The 15863-nt window shown below is 44.6% G+C and overlaps 1 protein-coding gene across 1 annotated transcript; it reads left to right on the forward strand.

Moving 5' to 3' along the window:
* Positions 1-5223: 5223 nt before the first annotated feature.
* On the forward strand, positions 5224-12770 carry LOC147438182 (WD repeat-containing protein RUP2-like). Its single transcript, XM_086486709.1, has 2 exons — positions 5224-5278; positions 11156-12770. Exons 1-2 carry the CDS (start codon positions 5224-5226, stop codon positions 12409-12411), a joined length of 1311 nt encoding a protein of 436 aa, XP_086342835.1. The 3' UTR covers positions 12412-12770.
* The last annotated feature ends 3093 nt before the right edge of the window (positions 12771-15863 follow it).

Raw genomic sequence — 15863 nt, forward strand, 5'->3', positions numbered from 1 at the left:
GCACTTGCCAAGAAGAGTCCAAGAAAAGTGGGGGCGAGTTCTAGCATGCAAGGCAAGAGGGGACAAGTATTGGACATGCTTGAGTTGCACTAGGATGTGTTCCCACCTCATTGGTCAAGAGTGAAGCATTCTAATTCAAGTCTAGTTGCACACTAGCATAAGCATAAAAGGGGTGGCTCGTGGGGATTTTTGGCATGTTCTTGCTCCTCTCACACACTCTCTCAACTGCCCAAGATTGGCAAAGCAATCTCTCTCTCTTTCTCTCTCCCTCTCTCATGGGAGCTCTAGAGACGGAGTCTATGCTCAAGCTCTTGGCTATGGATGCAAATACAAGCCAATGACTCTATATAGAATAACTTACAGCTGGGTCAATGCCATCAAAAAGTAGGAGGAGATGTTTGCAACCTTAAGTATATATGTTTGAAAGCATGTTGTATCACGACCTCTTTCACCTGCTTTCTTTGTGCACACACTTTAAACTCTTTAACTTGTCCTTGAAAGCCTCCACAAAATCATTGTGTTGCCTCCTCTTCCTTCCCCTTGTCTGCAATAATGCCAAATTGTGATAGTTATTCTAGATGGTATGCATGCCTGATCATCCATAGTATAAGTGTACAAAAATGCTAACAGAGTCAATGGTAGTGTGAGGCCTTTGAGAGGTAGTATGGTGTACACTAGAACATCGCGTAGAGTTAGTACAAATATGAAAAGGGAAATACAAAGTTTTGAGAGGGAAGTAGAGTTACTCAAAGCAAGAATTAGATGGGAACATAGATATTGGATGGATTAAGATAGCCTAAGCGACTAACCACAAACTTAGCGAGTGAAAAAGAACCTTTTGCCAAAAAGGAAGAGGTGAGAGAGAGGGAGAGACAAGGTGTGGAAGGGAGGAGGAAAAGGCGCAACTTTGCAAATGAGGTTAACACCAAACGCGTTTCACAATTAGCTCTTCAGGGGTGTAACCCATACAAGAGGTGGAGGATTCAAATAGGTATCCAACAAAGGGTGGAGGGGTTCCCAAGGTATCAAGTACATAGTTTAAAGAGGAGGAGGTCACTTCAATAGGGAAGAATTATCTCTTTAATGGGGTAGGAAAAGGGGGGGAAAAGGGAGGTTTAAAGAGTGCAGTTTTAAGGGGTACAAAGAGATGGGGACTTTGACCAAAATTTATGGAGGAAAGGGAGAGAGGGGGGGGATTTGCAGAATTGTTTTTTTATATGGTTGTACCCTTGGAATAGGGCAAGGGACCAATGCTATGGTAGAGGAGAATCAGGAAGGGGAAAGGGAGAAGGGGGAGAAGGACTCTTACTTGATAGAAGGTTACCAAGATTGGGTACATTAAGCCAACAAATGACTAGTTTGGAAATAGGGGGGAGTTCGGAGTTACTTTTTAAAAGCTTGAAGAGAGGTTGGTTAATGGAACGGGTTAAATTGAGTTGGTGGGTAAAGGGCGAAAAGGGGATTTTGACAATGGAAGGTGGGGCATTTTTGTACGTGGTTACCCTTTAAAAGGAGAGAGGGCCTAGATGCATAGGTTGCATAGAGAAAACATGCCTTCAAGAAAGGTGAAGGGTAGCCTTTAGCCCTAAGCCAGGAGAAGAAAACGTTGCAAATAGAGATAAAACCCTCAAGCGAGTTTTTCCTAATGATATACCTCTTGAGCTCTGATAAAATAAAGGCAATTTTTTGGTGGGTAGGGTGCCAAGATTGCCACGGGATGTAGTTGTAGGAGTTGAGAGGCTTTTGGTGGCATTGTGTGTCAAAAATCCCTTTAGAGCAGAAAGAGGGCCCTTTAAAGAAGTGTATGTCCAAAATAAATGCTTCATGTGAGGAATGAAGGGAGTGATCTTTATGTGCTCTTGGAGAGGATGCCCATACTCAAGGAGGAGCTTTTTAAGGCTAGAGGGGGGGCCATCCCAAATTCCAAAAGCGTTGTCTATGAACCTTTTAAAGTAAAGGAGAAAAGAGGAAGAGACAAGGTTCCCACCTTCCTCCAAGGAACAAAGAAAAAGACAAGCATATAACACCAAAATTCGACCTTGATAGCGGTGCCTTTAACCTGATGCCAAAACTTACCTTGGAAAGAGATGTAATGATGGTTGAGAAGGAGAGAGGCAAGGGATATGATGAAGTTGCTTTCGGATAGGGAAAGAGACCTTGGATAGAGTTTTGAAGAGCGTAGAGCCCTTCACAGATAGGGATGCTAGGGTAAAGCGACTTAACGTCAAAGATAAAGAGAGTAACATGGGGGGAGAAAGTGATGAAGGCTAAGTATAAGATAAGAGAATGAGAGTCCTTGAGGTGTTGTTTTTTAGCTAGGAGTATGGGGAAGAGTTGTACATGTATCGAGGCATTTTCTAAGATATACCCCTTGTAGGAACAAATGGGGCGGCCTACAAGGACAGGTTTATGAATTTTGGGTAAAAGGAAGAAGGGACAAGGTTTGGGAAAAGATTGAGAGGAGGAGAGGATGAAAGATCTTTCTTTGGAAGGGAGAAGATGAAAGTGTGTAACAATGGAAGAGTGGATTGGACAAACGACAATGGAGATGAAAATATAGGAGAGTAGGTGAGAGGGTCCAAGAGGTGGTGTAGAGCTTCTTTATTGTATGAGGATTGGGAGAGGATGACGGGGCCAAGGTTCTTATCGGCCGGTTTAATTATAATCTTATGATCATTTTTGAGAGAGGAAATGGCATCTAACAAGAATGGTTTAGCAAGAAAAGGCGGAGAAAGATTAAGGAGGGGTTTTAAACGGGAGAAAGTATAATCAAAAGCAAGCCTAAGGGTGGTGGAGTGAGAAGGAGGGTTCCAAGAGGGATTGGGGAGAGAAAAGGAAGGACAAAGAGGGAGTGAATTATTAAAAAAGAATCTGAGTTGTAGGCTCCTCTTGAGATTGGAATAAGCCTCGAAGATAGAAGAAGAAGATGGAGGAGGGGAGTGGGGAATGTAGTTGAGTCCAAGGCCCCAAATTCTACACTCCGCAGAGGAGAGAGAGCGATTGGCCAAGTTGTGAAAGGAGAGGTTGGTTATTTTATGCTCAAGAGAAAAAATTGTTTGCTTACCCAAGGCTAAGATTTTGTAGAGATGTGGGTTGGTGAGGGGAAGCCAACATTTTGACCTTTTTCTATAATTGTGGTAAGAGAGAGGAAGAAAAAAGGAGTTACATGGAGGAGGGGTCCAAAGATTAGGAAAGAGAGGGGTTTGGGAGAAGAGCAAGTGGACCCAAGAGGAAGGGTGCTCAAACCCTATTTTTTCCTCCTCATTGCAAGTTTTTTGACATTCTAGGATTTTTAGGGAGGCTATGCTTAGGATGGGGATGTTGAGGGTGAGGGAAAGGGGTGAAAATAGTACAAGGGCTCAAAGGGTAATTAGCTGTTTTCAAAAGGGGAGGAACAAAGGTGAGGTTGGGAGAGGGGGGAGGAAGAAGGTGGCTCTTGGGGGAAGAAATATGGGGAGGTTGACAAGGAGGAGGAAAAGAGGATCCCCGGGGAAGAGGATTTGGGCTTTTTGAAGGGTTGATGCATGACCTCTTCACATGAGAGGCTCTTGCCAAAGGGAAGGGTTTTTTTTGTGGACTACACAATGGGAGGCTTTTTGATAAGGCGGCCTCTTTGGGGGAGGTGAGAGAAAGTTCTTCATTTGGACGGTGACCTCATGATGCACCAATTCGCCCACCGTTTCCTCTTTGGGTAGAGACTCTGCTTCTTCCAAAATGATAGCTTGTGCCCTCTTCCTAGCATTATGTGCTCTCGAGTTCAAGGAGGAGGCCAAATGGGTTTGGAGGACGATAGCATTTTGAAATAGAGCATCAAATTCATGAAGTGAGGAAAGCTTCCAAGAGAGGAGTTGATTGGCCCAAGTCGAAGGTTGGACTCTTGGAAAGGAGATGGTAGCAAGCTTCTTGGTGAGGTCTAAGAGCCTTCCTTCTACAAGGTCACGGTAAGAATCAAAGCTTTTTTGAAGGTTGTTGATAAGAACACTTTGGGCATGGATGTAAGCTTGGGTGCAATCCAATTGAAATTGGATATTAAGGGATTTGATCTTGGCACTCAAGAGTGCTTGTGCTTGAGAGTCCTCTAAGGAGAGGCGGGGAGGCTTCATGCAAAGACTAAATAGGGCCATTTGATTGGCGAGAAGATTTTGCAAATGAGTGAGATGTGAAGTGGCTTTGTGTAGCTTATGGTTGAGGGTTTTAAACTCTACTAATGAGAGTGATACAATCTTGTCAAATTCCAAAGACTTGTTGATGGCAGGAAGAATGGGTAGAGTTTCAATATGTGGATTAGTGGCTAGGGATTGGTTAAATGCCAAGGAAGAGGAGCTTGCGGAGAGAGAGCCAAAAGCGGTCGGGAAAGTGAGGGGGGGGCTTGAGAGGATGCCACCTTGGTTTGACTTGGAAAAGGAACCATTACACGATACAAAAGCCGCACTAGCAGTTCCAAAGGTTTTGGTAGAGGGGAGGGAGAGTTGATCAAGATCCTGAAGGGGTAGGTTGGCCGTGAGACCCCGTAGCTCCTCCGGGCCAAAAATATTTTTCTTTGAAGAGGTTAGGATGGAGGAGGTGGGTAGTCTCAGGGCGTGTAGCATCCACGAGGGCGGGTTGACGAGGGCCGTCCCCGAGGTGAATCGGGGGAGAGACAGGGCAAGGTTGGGAGGGCAAAAGGACGTCCGGGAGCTTGCGGATGTAAGGGTTTCCGAAGGGGTTGTCATGTAGGTTGCTTGAAGGTAGAGGGGGCTCAAAAGGCTGCTGATGGTTGAAGGGCCAATTGAAGGGGTAATTGGAGCAATGTTGCAAGCGGGTATTGGCTCCGACAGGCTGTTGGGAGAGCCCACGGCTCCCACAATCTCCATGGCCGTTGCGATTGTGTGAAAGGGGCTGGTCGCTGATGAGGATGGGGGAAGGGTAGCCATGCAGTTTCAATGCCACAGGGTAGGGATTGAATAGTAAGGGGTGCAGTTACACAGAGAGTACCTGGAGAAATTGCAAGGCTGAGGAGTTCAGGGCTGCTTGTTAAGGGGCCAGTCGTTGCAATACCACAGCTGATGCTGTTAGAAAAATTCGCAGTTGTCGAACTCGTGGAGGTGAGAGCTACCGTCTGTGAGAGGTTGTTGTTGCTACTTGATAGGGGTGGTCTTTGTCGTTTGGACATTGCTGTGAGACCCGCGCCGTGCAGACCTTCACCTTGAAGGAGGCGATCGTGTTGAGGCCACGTCCCAAACTATGCAAGCAGCAGAGTTTCCAGGTCCAGTCGTGGACGAGCTGCTGTCTTGTTGCCGTAAGAAAGCTTCTAGGAGGGTGGTGGTGTGCAAAGTTTTGAACAACAAGAACAGATTGAGCTTCTGAGAGCAGAGGGCTAGAGGGTGAGTGGCATAGTAATCTAAGGTGCTGTAACTGACAGAAGCACAAGCGTGCTAGGGAAGAAGGAGCAGGTTAAGATGCGGTGCACGTTTAGATGAGGTGCTCTAAGGGCAGAAAATGCAGCAGAGCAGGCAACTATGGGTGGAAGCGCAGGTCACTGTGGGCACATAACTTATAGCATGCTGCAGCCCGCGTGTATAAGTAGGTGGCGGGTGGGCGAGGAAAGAGGAGCACATTGCGTGCGTTATCAAAGAAAGCCAGCAAAATTGCTTGGGGCTACCAACTGCTCGGGGCTACAGTGAAAACAAAGCACGAGGTGAAGATGGCCGTGAGGCAGTGTGCGAGGTGAAGAGTGCCATGAGGTGAGAGTAGCTGGTAAGTCAATGCCCTGCCACCCTTGACGGACAACACAAAAGTAACGTTCAAAAGTTATGAAGATTACTAAGGGTTTACACACACGCGGCTGGCGAGAGGGGCTGAGTAGAAGGATGTGCATCAATGGGAAGTGAAAGGAAAACGAAGAAGCTATGCTGTGTATCATAGAGTGTGAGATACTCTTGAAAAATATCTAGGTAGCCTAAGCGACTAACCACAAACTTAGCAAGAGAAAAAGAACCTTTTTCCAAAAAGGAAGAGGTGAGAGAGAGGGAGAGCCAAGGTGTGGAAGGGAGGAGGGAAAGGGGGAACTTTGCAAATGAGGTTAACACCAAACGCATTTCTCAATTAGCTCTTCAGTGGTGTAACCCATACAAGAGGTATAGGAGGGTTTAAATAGGTATCCAACAAAGGGTGGAGGGGTTCCCAAGGTACCAAGTACAGAGTTTAAAGAGGAGGAGACCTCTTCAATAGGGAAGAATTATCTCTTTAATGGGGTAGGAAAAGGAGGGAAAAAGGGAGGTTTAAATGAAATTTTAAGGGGGTACAAAGAGATGGTGACTTTGACCAAAATTTATGGACGAAAGGGAGAGGGGGGGGGGGGGGGGGGGGGGGGATTTGCAGCAAAAAAGTTTTTATATGGTTGTACCTTGGAATAGGGCAAGGGACCAAAGCTATGGTAGAGGAGAAGCAGGAAGGGGAAAAGGAGATGGGGGAGAAGGGCTCTTACTTGAGAGAAGGTTGCCAAGATTGGGTGCATTAAGCCAACAAATGATTGGTTTGGAAATAGGGGGGAGTTGGGAGTTGCTTTCTAAAAGCTTAGAGAGAGGTTGGTTAATGGAACGGGTTAAATTGAGTTGGCGGGTAAAGGGAAAAAAGGGGATTTTGACAATGGAAGGACGGGAACATAGATATTGGATGGAGTCTTCAATGAAAGTTTTGAAATTCGTCTCTGTACCAAGTTGGTACGACTTATGGAATTTATGCTTTGGAAGTATTGTATAATTTGAGGAAACAAATTATTATTATTTTGCCTTTTTTTAAAACAAGTTTGGCTCTAAAAGTCCAATTTTCTATGTAACATAAGCCTCTTCCTCATTGGTCGAACGCCACTCTCTCTAGAACTAAAAGGCCTGAAAGTGAGTCCAAATTTCTCTTAATGAGCCAAAGAGAAGGAAGAGAAGTAACGTCATAAAATCTAATATCTAACTATCCTAAATGATTTTATCATACTACACTGATCATTTACTATGGAAAGATAAAAGGGAGCAAGAGTTAAAATATTAATATGTGATGTTAGATCTATTCTAAAGAGGGGACTAAGAGGAGAGATAAAAAGGGTCCAAATGGAGAGAGGTCTACCAAAGAGCAATGTGCACTTAATGGAGCTTTAGAAGACCTTGGGTTAAGATTCATTAAAGCCTCCAAAGGTTAGTGTTAAAGTCTTTTAGGCCTAGGACCAAAGGGGTGACTATTGCCTATGGTAGGTATTTTAAACCTTTATAAATTTGGACTATGGCCACCAAGTGGATGCAAGTGGCCAAGTGGACACTCCCACTTTCATGGGGCAAGCCCTCATTGTAGGGGATGAGAGACAACACACACACACACACACACACACACACACACACACACTCTAAGAGCTCCTCTTTTCCACATAAGGCATATAGAACACATGTCAAGATCCTAGACAGGTTGCCCCCACTCAAGCTTGAATCCTATTGGATGGCCTATGGCAAGGAACAATGAGAATTAAGCTTGAGTAAATTGAGCTTTAACATTTTAGAAAAGCTTATTTAAAGAACCAATGAGAAATGAGGCCCCCCTAATTCCTATCGGAGAGTCTACCAAGGGGTCCAATGAGAATTAACCAGCCCATAATCTAGCTTAATTCCTATTGTCTAGTTGATTTAGAGGTCCGATAAATTTAGCTTCATTTAAATAACTATCTAAGGTTGATCTAAAGGGGAAAGAAGGACACTTGTCACAAGGCTACACACCTTGCTTGTTATCTCTCATTGGCTAAGCCTTGGCATGGACCAATAGTATACAAGCATGAGTATTTGCAAGAGGGGGTGTCAACCAAGGCAAGATGAGGCTCTCATTTTTTGCATACTCAACCACACACAGTCACACAACTCATGTGTTGAGCAATAAATCCATCTCCTTCTCCAAGCTTCAGAAGTAAAGAGTCTACACCAACACGTCTTGGCTATGGAGTGCAAATCCAAGCAAGAGTCAAGCTTCAATGACATGCTCATGATTCTTCTCTACCATCTTCATCACTATGCTAAGCTAAGATCTAAGAGTAATTCATGGTAAGGAGAATACTTCTTTCTCGTACCTACATCTTATTCCTCTTCACTTCCCTCAATCCTTGCCAACTCTCTCCACCTTTGAAGGTGTTTAAGGTCTTGGGATTGAGGCCAAGGACAAGTTTATGCTATTTTGCAAGTGAGTTTAATGGTTGTTTTGGGCATAATATTGGTGCATGAAGCTGTCCATCTTCATGGCATCAGCAAGGTGTCAAGGAACACAAAGAATATATTGTGCTAAGTCTCTCTTTATGGGAGAACATATAATACAAAAGCCTTTTGGAGGGGGGACTGGATCCAAGTGAATCCGGTCCTCAATTGTTCTCTAATTCTCTCTCTTTTAAAAGTATTGTTCATGCCAAGCTAACTATGTGTCATGTTTATATTGCTATCTTTAATCAAGTACCTATTCTCTATTTTCATTAGGAATTCTCTTAATGAAATGCTCACTGCTGTCATTTTCTCTAATTCTCTCTCTTTTACAAGTATTGTTCATGCCAAGCTAATTAGGTGTCATGTTTATATTGCTATCTTTAATCAAGTACTACCTCTCTATCTTCATTAGGAATTCTCTTGATGAAATGCTCACTATTGTCATTTTAATTCCGCTACAATCAATGTTATTAGCCTAATTCTGTTACATTGGTATTGGAGCTATTGGTTTCTCTTTTCTTGTTTAAGAGGAGAGGTCCTAAAATATTTTTACGAGAGGTTTCTAAGCTACCAAAGAACAAGTTAGCATACACCTAAATTTTGCTAGCATGGCTAACAATAAGAAAGAGAGTAGAATGAATATTGATGACTTTGATTTTGCACATGAAGGTGCTATTAATGATGCCCCTATGCTTGTGAATTATCTTGTCACCAGGCTACAACAAGCCATGGGAAATCCCGCTCTACAAGGTGAAATTTTCCAACAACTTTGCACACATGGGATTCTCCAAACTCCCCAAGAAAAGTGAGTACTTAAGAAGCCTCTTGATGAGACTTTCAAAAGAAGACTGTCTCCAGTGAGAGAAGAGGAGGGACCCTACAAAAGAGAAAGAAGTGTGTCTCCAAACCCTTTGGAAGATGTGGCACCACAACGACGGCGGTCACGAAGATCTCCAACTCCTTCTAACAAGAAATAATCACCGCATAGTCCCTCTCCTTCAAATCCCAAGAAGGAAGAGAGGAATCAAAGGAAGAAAAGGACAGAAAGAGGTCACCCTCTTCATCACCTTCTTCCTTGAAGAGAAAGAGGTCACCCTCTTCTTCATCCTCATCATCTTCCTCTTCTTCCAATGAAAGTAGTGGCTTATCCCCTAAAGAGTCTAGAAGGAGAGGGCATTGGAAGTCTTATGCCGCTTGGAAAAGGTCTAGCAAGCTCAAGAAGTTCAAGGAGGGAGGAAAGAACATCTCTTTTCTTACCTATGATGACATCTTTGGTGCTACAGACAAAGTCTTGGCCTTCATCTAGCAATTTGATGCGGCCTTTGGAGATGAGGGCTTCATAGAGTCCTCTAAGTTACGACATGTAGCTATGCATTTTCGAAAGTCTGCCAGACAAGGGTGGGCTAGTCTATGAGCTATAGTCTATGAGCTAATGGCAAAGCTCCAAAGATGTGGAAAGCCCTAAGAGCTTCCATAATGAAGCAGTTCCTTGCAAGTGATACTGAAGACAAAGTTCTTATCGAATGACTAAGTTGGAAGCTGTCTCCCTACGAGTCTATCCACAAGTATGTGGACAAGTTTTGGGATTTGCATCTCAAAGCCATTGTCTACAAAAAGGTAGACTTTGGAGAACAAAAACAACAGTTTTGCACTGGGCTATCTGAAGCTCACGGGGTGCACTATGTAATCATGTTAATGTATAACGTGAGTTCAATAGGAGGGGTTTTAAAATGCAAAAATTTAGGCAATTTCAAGGAAATACATTAAAATGATGGTTTTTATATTCGATTTTGAAAAAAAAACCCTAAAATAAGGGGTCATTTTATTCATTTAGACATGTTAAAAGAGGTAAAGTGTTAACTGCTGCACACTTTCTAAAACCATATCTCAACTTGAAGCAACACTGACAACCCTTAATTTTTGCGGCTATGTGTGTGTGTGTGTATATACACACACACATGTTCATCTTCACTTGATTTAGTTTTCCAAATTTGGCATTGTTTCTAGATAGCCATACATGAGCATATATGAGAGTGGGTGTTTTATATGCCTTTGGAGCCTAATCATGTTGTGACTGGAAAGTACAACTGGTATGGGTTTACGCGATTTAGGTGGAGGTGCCTCTTATTTTGGGAGAACCCACCTGAGCAAAAAGGCCCTTATTCCCGATGGGCTATGAGGTGCCCCTTTAGAGTAGGAGTATATGAAATTTCAAAGGACCAAGAAGGGTTTCATATGTTTGCTAGCAACATTGAGCTGATGGCAACAATTTTGTTCGTATGCTGCATTGTGTGAGTTTGTAAGTTCATTCGCCTGGGAGAGTGGCTGGGGTAGAGAGAGCAATTTGTAACTCTACAACCCATCGGCAATGTTTGCTCAGCTCAAGAAGCACGAGTTAACCCCCGGCTTGTGCGAATGCGCTCTAAAGACAGTAATGTTGATGTGTGCCCGTGATGGGGAGTAGCATAAATAACGGCCATTAACTGCCATCCGGGAGTGTGTAAGCACCATAACTCGTCCAGGTCCATAAGATGCAATGCGAGGTAGAGGAGCGGCCAACACGTCGATAAGTAAGCGTGGCCAGGCTTTGCCCCTCTTGCTCTCTAAAAACGAACACGGACTTCCGCTCGCCAATTGCATATATACTCTCTAGACACTCTCTCTCTCTCTCTCTCTCTCTCTCTCTCTCTCTATACAAAATCTGGGTTCCTGTGCTTTACACATCGCTAGGTTTTATCCCGCTCATAGGTAGAGATCTACTTGCAGTATTTAATACTGATCAGCGACGAGGCGTCTACAGTAGTACTAGTGTCGGCGGCTAGTTCCTAAATAGGAGGCCCATCCGTAATTAGGCGCAATCTAGGTCCAATTAGGAGGCTGAAAATTTGAGCGCTGGAGTAGAGAGTACTCACTTATACACGGCATGTGCAACCAGCTGGGTCCAATTTGAGGCAGCCAGGCGCTCCTCTCGATCTCAGCTAGTAATCTGGACAAAGAAGAGGTGATCAGCAATGAAGGCCATGAACAGAATATTCCCTCAGAGGAGGTGGAGAGCAGAGTGAGCGTTCAATGGCATTTCGACAGATGGGCTTGTCTAACAGGTGGCAGCAATGGAGGGACGGATGTGATTGGCGACATCGCTTTCGACAAATCAGAGTCATGGTTTGCAACAGGCGGCATTGCCAGGAATGTGAGACTCTTTTCTCTACAGGCCATAAGAGATGCGGCCAGCCTTCTCAGCCAAGATACTGACGTGGCAGATTTCGAGGAAGAGGAAGACGTCGAAGAGGTAAGGCCCGATCATCCGCGCCTACGCAGACGCGACGTCGGCCGGAGGTGGTGCCCTGAGCTGGAGCGCGACCGCTGTTGTGCTAAAGTTATCTGTACCGCTGCCCGCCTCAGCAGTGTGCAGTGGGCGGCGGACACTGTCATCGGCTGTGGTGATTATGATGGAGTCGTCACCGAGTGGGACGTGGAGCGCGGGAGCGCTCTCTTGGAGCGGGACGGGCATGGGGGAAAGAAGGTGTGGAGTATAGACTACTCAAAACAGGAGCCTCGTCTGTGTGCGTCCGCCTCAGATGACGGCACAGTCCGGCTGTGGGCGGCTGGCAACAGCGAGCGTCCGGCCATCACCCTGTCCTCTCCTACGGGGTCTCCGATATGCGCTGCCCGATTTCATCCCATGGCGTCTCACTCCATCGCAGCCGCCTGCTCCGATTCCAAACTCTACGTGTATGATTTACGCCGTCCGTCGGAGCCATCGCAGACCCTGGCTCGTCACCGCCGGGCGGCCAGCAATGTCCGGTTTTTGGGGGAGGGGCACTTGGTGTCGGCGTCGGTAGACTCGACGCTGCAGCTGTGGGATTTAGCCTCGGCGAAGGCAGTGCGAACGTTCGGCGCTCATCTGAATGTGCGGAATTTTGTGGGTCTGTCGGTGAGGCATGAGTCAGGCCTGCTGGCTTGCGGATCGGAAACCAATCAGGCTTTCGTGTATGACAAGAGGTGGGCAGTGCCCATGCTGTCGCATAATGCGCCGGGCGGAACAGGGTCGTCCAGTTCCGGCGGCGGCTCGGCGGATAGAAACAGCAGTAGGATGGTGAGTGCGGTGTGCTGGAAGCAGGAGGCGTCGGACTGTACTCTTCTCACTGCCAACTCCGATGGCTTCCTCGAGATCTTGAACGGCTTCCGCACACCTCATTATTATTAGCAACCCCGCATTGGCACTGTTCTGGTCAGCTTTCTGAAAGCTGCATTGTGTCTTTACCACTCACGCACAATATAATTGCAGCACCGACTGGATCTTTCTTGTTCTTTACAGTTTACACATCTACATTTTCATCCCCACAGCATTGCCTTAAATGCCAACGAACTCGATTTTAGTCATCGTGTCTAAACATTTAAAGCCCATTGGCCTGTACGCATTCTTTTCCTTTTCTACGTGTTTGGGAAAAGCATGCCTCAGCTTCAGCTTAGCCTTGAGCCAAATCAGCTAGTTGAAAGAGAAGGAAAAAATTTGTTTGAGAAAATTAAAAAAATAGAGTTAAAATGCAAAAATGGCGCTTATTGTGTGAAATTTCCTTTTTGAATCCTGTATGTTTGTGAAATTGATATTTCCAGAACACTGATTTGGGCTAAACCTAGTTTCTTTTGAGGCTATAAAACAAGCATGTGTGTGTGTTTGAATAGTTTATAATTTTTGCATCAATTGTTTAAATTATGCATGTGTAGTACACAAATCATACTGGTTGGCCCACCTACGGTTTGGCAGAATTGAGAGTAACTCTCTGGAATCTCCGGAGCAAATGTTGACCAACACATTAAGCTTGTTGTTGTTTGTGAGTCTTTGTGAGTCATTGGATTATGCTCCTTAAGTTGGTTGAAGGGCAAAGTCAATGTTTAAGCTACCTTTGATGTAGGGTGTAAGAGAGGCATCTAATGTCGTGCATAAGAGGGGACAAAAAATAGCTTGTACCAATGGGTCTAGATCGGTCTGAGAGAGAGAGAGAGAGAGAGAGACAGATTTCAGTCCACGAAATAGTCAGTTGTATTACTCTCTTTGCTCTTGACTTGTCATTAATTAATAAGGACAGGTTCCCCACGCTGCCATAGGCAGTGTTTTGTTGGCGTGAGCATTTTTTGTCGCCTAGAGAAAACGCTACCAACGAGTGCTCAACATCGGCGATTTTGGCAGAGTGGGCAAAACGTTGCCCCTCTCTCTCAGCCTCCTGCCACCTCGGCAGAGATGGCTCCACGAAGATGGCGGGCTAAACGCTCTCCATCACCTCAAAAGGGGAGAAGACCATTGCACACTTCTCCACACCATAATTTAAAGAGGGATGACAATAAGCAAGAGAAGAAAAAGGCGAGAAAGAGGACACCCTCTTCTCCATCTTCTTCATTCTTCCTCTTATGAAAGTGATGGTGAAGACAAAGAAGATCAAAGCAAGAAAAAGGCGAGAAAGAGGTCACCCCCTTTTCCATCTTCCTCAAATTCTTCACGTTCTGAAGAAAGTGATGGTGCAACCTTTGAACCATCCAAAAGAAGAGGCCATAGGAAATCCTATGCCGCGTGGAAGAGGTCATCCAGACTCAAGAAGTTCAAAGAGGGAAGGAAGAGAATCTCTTTCCAACAGTTCGATGCGGCATTTGGAGATAAGGCTTCACGGAGTCCTCTCAGCTACACCATGTAGCTACGCACTTTCAAAAGTCCACCAGACAATGGTGGTCTAGCCTACGGGCCAATAGTGAAGCTCCACGAACATGGAAAGCTTTAAGAGCTTCCATTATGAAGCAGTTTTTGGCCACCGATGCCAAAGACAAAGTACTAACCGAATGGCAAAGCTTGAAACTCTCTCCCTACGAATCCATTCACAAATATGTAGACAAGTTTTAAGACTTACAACTCAAAGCCATTGTCTTCAAAAAGTTGGATTTTGGAGAGCAAAAGCAACAATTTTGTGCGGGCTTACCTGAAGAAATGACGGAGTATGTCAACTCCCAAAGGCCACGCACCATGTCGGCGGTTATACACCATACTATGGTGGCTTCTCGAATCAATTTCCAAATGGGGGCTAAAAGAAATTCTAAGCCCATGGAAAACAAGGGTTCTAATGAGCCCAAGGGGAAGGACAATGTCTAAAAGTCTCCTAAGGGCAACTCCAACAAAGCTAAAGAGAAGAGAGTTTACAAAGGCAAAAATAAACTCTCTCCTGAAGAGCTTGAGCGTTATCTCAAGGATAACCGCTGTTTCAAGTGCGCCGATCAAGGGCATGAGTACCGTGCTTGTCCTCAAAAGAACACCCGCCATGAAGCTCCTAGAGCTACCTTGGTCGAAATCCAAGAGGAGGAAATTCACCACAAAGGATCTCCTCTATGTCATGCTTAGGGAAAGGTAAGAGAACATGATGCTTTTATTCTCTTTGACCCTGGTTCTACTCACAATTTCATATCCATAGAGTTGGCCACCAAGCTAGGCATACAAGATTATGAGATGGGAGATGTCCTACCCGCAGACGGTGCTTTCAAGGGGCAAGAAGCTTCAATCACTCCCTTAATTGGGAAATGGAGGCTCCATGTCCAAAGCTATGTGGACAAAGAGGACTTCTTTATCTCTCCTCTCAAGAATGAGGATGTAATCCTAGGGGCACCATGGTTTGGTCGCATGGCTGCCAACGTTAAATTCTCTGAAAGGAGAATCTCCTTTAAGTTCATGAAAAAAGATATGTACATAGATGCTAAGGAAATGGATAACATCATACCCATTGTACCTACACAAGCTTTCAACAAGTCAATAAAGAGCTCTATTTCCGTGTACATGATTTTTGTTAAAGAATCTCAAAATGAACCTAATGTTTTAGCAAAAGAAAATATACACAATGAAAAGGAATTAGAGTAATCCAATTTTCTCAAGGGGTTTCAAGATATCTTTATTGACAACATCCCTTGTGAGCTACCTCCTAAACGAGACAATGATGACCATGAAATTGAACTTCTTCTAGGAAGTTCACCGCATAACAAACCTCCTTATAGATCAAGTTTCTCAAGCTCAACAAGAGGAGATTATGCGGCAAGTGCATGAGTTAGTTGAGAAGGGCATGGTTAGGCCTAGTTCATCTCCATTTTGCTCATCTGTGCTATTAGTGCAAAAGAAAATGATCAGTTTAACATGAGAAAATAATTTAGGAGAATTAGATATTGATTATTATGACATTACCTCTCTCTTGAAATAATAGTCGTCCTCAACTATGGGGTAGAGAAGATAAAGCATATTCATTAGTCCAATGAGCATTCAACAGCCCAATGGCCAGGAGACAAAGGGGTCCAATGAGAGTTTAGATGCATTGATTAATTAGAAAAATCTTCACAAAAGGGAAACGAAGACATATGTCAAAAGACTATCACTTATGATGCTTAATTTCCATTGGCTAGGCCTGGGGAGGTCCAATAGGGCTGTAGCATGAGCAATTAGCAAGGGGGTCAACCAAGAGACAGAGGGGGACTGATTTTCTCAAGGAATTATTCACTTACACATTCACACAATCAATGCGTGAAGCAAGAAGACTCTCTCTCTCTCTCTCTCTCTCTCTCTCTCTCCTTCTCAAGCTTTAATGGAAAGCTCACCACCTACTCCAAGCTTGTGAGAAGGGAGGCCTACACCAA

Source organism: Adiantum capillus-veneris, chromosome 17 (assembly GCF_014529385.1).
Source record: "Adiantum capillus-veneris isolate H3 chromosome 17, ASM1452938v2, whole genome shotgun sequence".
Classification (NCBI taxonomy): Eukaryota; Viridiplantae; Streptophyta; class Polypodiopsida; order Polypodiales; family Pteridaceae; genus Adiantum; species Adiantum capillus-veneris.